Source organism: Morchella importuna (genome assembly GCF_003444635.1).
Source record: "Morchella importuna strain M04M26 chromosome Unknown Morimp01GS033, whole genome shotgun sequence".
NCBI classification, from domain to species: Eukaryota; Fungi; Ascomycota; class Pezizomycetes; order Pezizales; family Morchellaceae; genus Morchella; species Morchella importuna.
The window spans coordinates 224,313-231,728 of NW_025763430.1; the positions used below are offsets into that span (position 1 = coordinate 224,313).

The following is a 7,416-nucleotide window of genomic DNA, read 5'->3' on the forward strand; positions in this document are numbered from 1 at the left end:
CAGTCAAGATGTTAAGACAGCTCTGCTTATCAACCACGAATCCATGGACCGGTGATTAGCGGGGCATTCCAGTATATTTCCCTTCCTAGGCAAAAGGTCCGCTCATGCAATTTTTCCTCGAATTGTAGATCAGACCACTGAACGGTGTGTTCTCGAATGAGGGTGTTTTCCAGGGTCATGCATCGTGATGTGGTTCCTCCCACAACCATGGTTCATAATGTTAAGGCCGATGGCATTCTAGCTTGATTTACCGATAAACAGATTCACTACTTGATCGTTGATATCGCAGACCTTGACGTAATGGAATGGATCTGCATTCCAGTAATAACTTTACTGGAGTTGTCGTCGACGACTGCACCCCCACCAGTAAACCTTCTTCTTCATAGACACCTATCACACCACACCACCAGATCACGATGTACCTATCAAGCTCCAAAGCTAGATTCGGTGGTGTAACATGAGTAATGTAAATAATCATTCAACTCGGCTGCGCATGGGCATTTCTTACAATGAAGAACTCGTGTCATGTCAGCCTTATGCATCGTCAGCGCAGTCTCCATAAAGTGCCAGGTTACGAACTACCCATACCCACAACACATAGGAAATAAGCTTTCAATTAGCACTCTCAATTTTTCCAAGATACACCGCATTAATTCATACGCCGAGCCAGCAATTAAACCACAGAACCAGTCGTCGGTCCTGCAGTACATGTTGCTCCACAGACACGAAACTGCCTCATCTTCAGCCCCAATCCAACAGATGACACCCTATGAAACGAAACTGCAACCTTCAACCAACAGTGAGTTTCTCGGCCGTTCCGAGAAAAATTTCTAGAGAAAAAAGAACCTATATTATATAATAAATCAAGATGCAAGAGAAGGGAAAGGATGCACCCTGCGTCCTTCCCTTCCCTGTGCAGCTGCTTCATGCTTGAGCTAGAGTTACGTTATCCCAGGTTGATCATTTACAATGCAATGGCTATGCGCGCATTCACCCATCTCGTCCCCCTCCTCCTCCCCCCAAAAATCAAAAAGAAAACCTAAATAACCCCTGTAAAAACATAGGAAAAAAATAAAACAAGAAAAGGAACCCTTTTGTACAAAATGAAAAGTTATAAAAAAAATAAAAAAAGAACACCGATACCGATAACTGCAGGAGACTAGGCCGCCTCAACCGCGTTACAAAAACCATCCCAGTACCAACCCTCCAATGACCACGGTGAGCATTGTGCTCTTATCAATAAGCGAATTGGCCATGGCTCCAGAGCGGGTGGTGTACACCATGTTGAACCCGATAGTCGACGAATTCTGGCACATTCCCTCTGGCATCGGGTCCGCATCTTCTGGCTCCACGAACGTGATATCCGCGCACTAACCAGCTATCGTCAGCACATGACACATCTCGCACCGCCCAACGCGCGGGCACTTACATTGTACAACGACGCTCCATGTAGTGCGACCTGAATCACCTGGATTGTCGCATTATCGCCGACCTTAACACTCGCGTTCACCGGCAGTGGGACCTGTGTCAGACAGAAGCTGCCCGGGTATGGATTCTTGCTCGGCCCCGTCATCTGGAATACTGGCAACATGATGTTCGTCATGTTTGGTGGTGTTGATCCAAAACCCATATTGACATAGAAGAAGGCTGTCGGATGCCCAGCGTTCCATCCTGGAATAATTGAGATATCACCACCAGTTATCGGCCAGTTAGTACGATTGTTGGTCGTTGGAATACCGGCGCCTATTATGTTGTTAATTGTGGGGGGCCGAAGAAGGAGAATAGAGAAGGGAGCGTACAGGGATAGTTCCATTGCATATCATCTTTGAGAGTGTTACCGCGCCATGCAGGATATTGAATCTGGAAATGTGCGGTTGCGAGTTGGAGCGTCGACAGTACTGTTACTAGTGCCAGCTTCCATGATGATGATGTTGAAAACATATTTGACAGATTGGTATGTGAGACTTTAATCTTCCTCCTAGTGGCCAGCCAAATATTTTGTCGAAGGCACTACGGGAGTATTCGAGTAGCTTTGGTGGTGGTTGCTGCCGAAAAACGTCACTTGGGGTCGTTGAATATCTATCAATAAGACCGAGAACTTGAGAAAGAAAGAAGAGAAGGAGGAGAAATGGGGGAGGGGGGGAGGGGGGCGCGCCAATATGTATGTTGTGTGTGGGTAAGGGCGAGTAGGTAATAGGAGGGAGGCGAATCGAATCGTGACTGGAGGCGGCATTATTAGAGGGGGGGTGCAAATCTTGCTTGTAATGAAGTGAACTGGCATGGGCTAGATTTTAGTGATCAAGGGTATGCACCTACTCCTCTTCTTTACGAGGTCTACAATTACTGTGCTCTAACCACAGTAAACATCCACAATATTGGTATTTGCACTCGACAGAATTAAGAATCAATTCTTTCTCTGTCTGCTTCTGCCTGTCTGCAAGCTACAGTCCTCATAGCCACATGAATACGTAGGTGTTCTTGCGAGTCTTCTCAGTCTCAGTACCAACCCATCGATCAACCAACCATTCACCACACTCACTCCTGCACCTGGGGTGGCGCTGACTGGAAATCTTTCCCATACTCGGATCGAACCAATCAACCCAATACCGAGAAAAGAGAGAGAGAACTGATCCGTATCGCCGTAATTAGATACCACTCTCTCGTCCTCCAACAACAACCGGTAGAATTGGAGGGCCAGAGGGAGTAATAGTAAACCCACATATGCCCCCATCCTACAACTCCTCTACGCGCCGGGACTAGAGCAAGCGGCTGATCTCCATAACCCCCGCGACGCATTATGATAGGTCGGACCGTGCCTGGGACCCCTGTTCTTGGCGTCGAGCTGCATCTACCTAGTTTAGGTGTGGGATCGCTTGGAGAGACGTGCATGACGCTACAAGCAATTTTCAGCAGAGAGATACTTTGCGTTTACGGTGTCTCTGCTACAAAATGGAAGTCGAATACTTACTAAAGTGAGAGAAAATTAGAAGCCCAAGTATCTTCTACTTCTACGGTGAGTGTCTTGTGAACTAAAAACGAAACTAAACGTAGGTACCTGTTTAAAAGTACTTGATGTAGGTACTCTAAAGCCTTACCATCTACTGCGATGAACTTCACGAACGATCGGAACTATCCTTGCAATTGCAATGCTCATATGCTTGTTCGGCTGTAAGCTTTCCCGGCTGGCCAGGTACTCTACCTAGAGTACTCTATGCACTCTATATTGTAGAAGGAAAGTAGTACTACAAGCACATACTCGCGACCAGCAACAAGAACCCGAAAATGCACGTCCTAATCTGCAATTTCCATTGGAGTAGAAGTCAAAAATACACCAAAGACTTGCAGCTACATATTCGGGTTCTTGTTGCTGGTCGCGAGTACAATTACCCGCGCCGTACGCTCGCTTGACCCATGTGTGCTTACTCAAGATCACAAAACACGAGATGGTGGAATCATTTCCATCGTTTCCAGCTAAGTTAAAACTATTAGCGGTGGAGGTGAATGATGGAGGCAAGGGACGGTGGTGCCGAACCGAGACGACACTAACTGTTAACTCTAACGTTAACCTTCGGCCCGACCCTGGGCCCTGTTGACTTTGATCAGGGTCCCTTGAAGCGACATCGTAACACGCGGGCGGCGGTTGCAGCCCTGTGTTGCCTGTTGTTCAACAAACTCTAGTGCGAGTGATAAATCACCAGATTTCGAGCCCTTAAAACTCACCGGAATAATGCGAAAAAAATAAGCTTCCTAGATATATCCTCTGAGGAGAAAAAAAGATGTCCCACGCCGTTGAAAAGCTTGGGCCACCACATGATATGGCGCCATCAGCCAACAGAACTGCTGCTGCCCGTGGTACCTACACACACAAGCGCCCACGCTGATGTTGTACCTGCATACCATGGTGGGATGATGCTGGAGACGGTGGTTTTATGTAGATCCGGAATTCGGCCGGAAGTTCCAAGGACCTTGGCGGGGAATGGGTTTCCTTTCTTTCTGTAAAGCATTCAAGCTCGTTTACTTGTTTCCGAGCGTTAGTCGGTATCTACGGCAGCAGGTGGTGTTGTGGGGTACACGCAGAGGGCATGAGCATGAGTGAGTGAGCGTGGATGATGCTGGGAGCTCACGTATGCATGTGTACAAACTCTGCCCTACATACATACATCTACATACACACACCCCAAAGTACCTAGTTACAGTGTTTCTGAAGAAAAAGCATGACAATGGGGAGAAGCATAAGTGCGGCGAGAAAGCATACATATGTCTCTTACCACGTACTCTCTTCCACTAGGGTACTGTACTCTTCGATGCCATATGTATAATCTACTATTAATACCACCCTCCAAAGTGCACTCTTCCTTCCCTCCGCCTTCCATCAATACATTGATCATACCGGTTATTATAATTATACTACTGCCCAGCCTTTAAATTCCTCACACACCCATACGCACCAAAAAACACGTTGAGGGAAACATTGACACTGCCGTCGAACCGGCAATAAGCGATCGGTGTTGTATGACGCTATATATAAAGCTCCCCGCGATATAGAACAGCACCACATATATACTATCACATCGCGATACATACATATATTCCTCACGCATATATATATGCGTGGGTGTGGCCTACATACTAACTCTATCCAATCAGTGAGTGGGGTGGGATCTAATATAAGAAACCCACTCACACATATATCACAATCCCGATATCGATCATATAACGAGAATCACACATTGCAAAAAAAAGCTTAAATGCAATTCCGCCCTACCAACTACTCTAACTGTGCTATGCTATGCATGGCACACACCGACATAATTAGAAACCCATACTTCTATTTCCCCGAGACAAGACATTACAAGAGGTGAGTTGGGTGAGGTGAGGTGACAGTAACACCACGCGTTTGCAAGCGCCGGGAACTGAAACCGTGGGTGGAGGGCCTGTCATTATCTACCAACAGAACTCAACTGCATGCCCATCCCATCCCGAGAACGTGGGAAGGAGGGTGTGAGTGGTTGTGGTAGCGAGTGTCAGTGAAAGGACTAGGCAGATAAGTAGGTATGTGGATAGGTAGTAAGGCTGGCCTAGATAGGTGGTGATTTGCTATTAATAACGTTCAATGTGGGGGCGAGAGGAATTGGAAGTGGGGAGACGAGATCGTGGGAGCGTTGACAGGAGAGTGGGCCATGGAACTGTTGCTGTAGCTGTAGGTAGGTAGGAGGCTGGATCTGCTCTTGCAATTGGGGTTTGAAATAGCGGTTTTGAAGCTGATTGCACTGGGCGACTGTTACTATGTTACTCGAGGTACTGGTGCAGCCAACATCTTGTACCTACAACTGTCCTAGCAGGTACAGTAGTCTCACGACTGAAACGTTGATGGCAGGCCAGGCGGGGCAGTCACATGACGGCCATGTGCATCTCCATCGAGTATCGGAGGTTTTAGAGTTTCACCTGCTGAGATCTTAATCGGGGGTTTCATTTATGCTCCGCAACATCATCATATCTCAAATATCGATCAGCTACTGGCTTAGGTATGTGCATGCGTATATACGTATCCTCTGCGCCCCCTCTCCACAAACCCGCCCAATACCATCTCGGAATGAGTTATCGAGAATAAAAAAATCTCCGAGAGCTGTAGGTGATCACTCACATCTTGATCAACAGACAGCGGAACTCCGGAGGTTACGTTTCTTCCGTTGCGAGATCGATCAGTCTTTGATCAGTCTTTGATACAGAGCTAGCCAGCTACGTACCTACATGCCTTATCATCTCATCCCACGGTTTCAGTTCAGTCGCCAGCCTCAGACGCCGAGAGACAGTTTTGTAAATACTGTCAATACCTAGCATTGGATGATGTATGTGATGATGCAGTATTGAGTTTTCTCTCGTGGCGATTGATTGGAAGAATAACCTAAAGATCTGTGGTGGTTGGTAGTTACACCCGTTGCAACACCGGAAAGAGAGCTTTTGTAAGACTACTAATTCAAATCGCACACCTACTAAACACCGCCTAGCACCCATATCTTACGTCTGATTGGCCATCCCCAACTCCTCTACCGACACACCAATAGACAAGTATTTGCAATACCAAAACCACCGCGCAAGCCACCCACGCATCCGGCAGCACACGGTGGCTCCCAGCGCACCATCGACTCCGAGTAACCCCCGACCCAATATCACAACGGCAACTCCCTACTAATAGCCCCCCAAAAAGCTATTCAATTGCAATATCCAACCTCGACCTCGAAATTACACCTCCCTTATGTTCCAGCCCCCCAGACCCAGTTCTGGAACTGGCCGGCCCAAACGACCGTGCCCACGCCAAAAAATAGTTCCAAGCCTGAGGACCGTGCCACATACCACACCCCACGGAAATGATTCCCCACAGCAATGGCCACCTTGTGGAGGTCTAGATTTTTGGCAAACGGAATGTGCCTTGGGGGCAGTGAATTAGAGTGTAGGTAGGTAGGCAGATGGTTTAGAGTGGTGCCTTACGTACCTGTGGTATGGGCCAAGTCTAGGTCTGGGCAGGTTCCGGGATGGGTAGAGATATGTAGGGCTAGCTAGGGAGGTAGGGAGATGGGTTGTATATTAAGCTGTGGAGTCTGCTCAGTGTTGGTATTTTTTTGTTTTATCTTATTTTTCTTGATGCTGGTTTTTCTTTCTGTTGCTTCACGAAACGGACAAGGATGAAACGAATTAAAAACGCAGCCGCCGGTAACGGATTAACTACTTGCTTAGGCCTTTACGGCATATTATCAGTAATACTCACAGTATGCAGGTTCATATAGCTAACCCTACCAGTTAACTAATCAACTAACTAACCCTGGTTTGGATTTTTGAGTTTTGTCGATACTAATGAAAATTCAAAATTAAGGCTACATGTAGGCAACGAAACATTACTAGCTACTCCTCCTAGAGTTTTCTTCTAGAGCCCTAGTTGGCCTTTGCAAATTTGGTTGCACATAGGCTTTTTTTTCCCCTCTTTTTTCTGGTGTCATGCCCATTCTAATTAATACATATCCCGTCTCCTACTTCTTATTCTTCTTTCTTCCTTCTTCCTTCCTGCCTTTTCAACCCTCCATCTTATATCTTCCGCTAACAATTTACTATCCATTAGCAAGTCTTCTTTTTTTCTATACTTTTCTCCACTTTAAATATCCTCACCAGAAATCGCTACCACCAAAACACCCCCCCTCCCTCATCTCATTCAGCACAATATTCACTACTCTCTCCTCCTCCTCCAAAACATGACAAACAAAAACACCTATCACTTGAAATATCCTAACACCTCCCTGCCCTTATTCCTTAATATACACCTGCAGGTCCACAGTGTAACGTTACCCCCCGGCCCGGTCATCTCCATCTCTACCAGCTCCGTCAAAAAGAAAGAAAGAGAAAGAAAGAAAGAAGAAAAAAACA

The 7,416-nt window shown here is 46.7% G+C and overlaps 1 protein-coding gene across 1 annotated transcript; it reads right to left on the reverse strand.

The window, feature by feature from the left end:
• Window positions 1-330: 330 nt before the first annotated feature.
• On the reverse strand, window positions 331-1,941 carry LAJ45_08996 (uncharacterized protein; the record flags this gene model as incomplete). The annotated part of the gene is made up of 7 exons (XM_046118544.1): window positions 331-352; window positions 423-438; window positions 509-533; window positions 589-609; window positions 1,200-1,370; window positions 1,430-1,743; window positions 1,800-1,941. The coding sequence occupies 7 exons, from the start codon at window positions 1,939-1,941 to the stop codon at window positions 331-333; spliced, it is 711 nt and encodes a 236-aa protein (XP_045968221.1).
• Window positions 1,942-7,416: the final 5,475 nt, after the last annotated feature.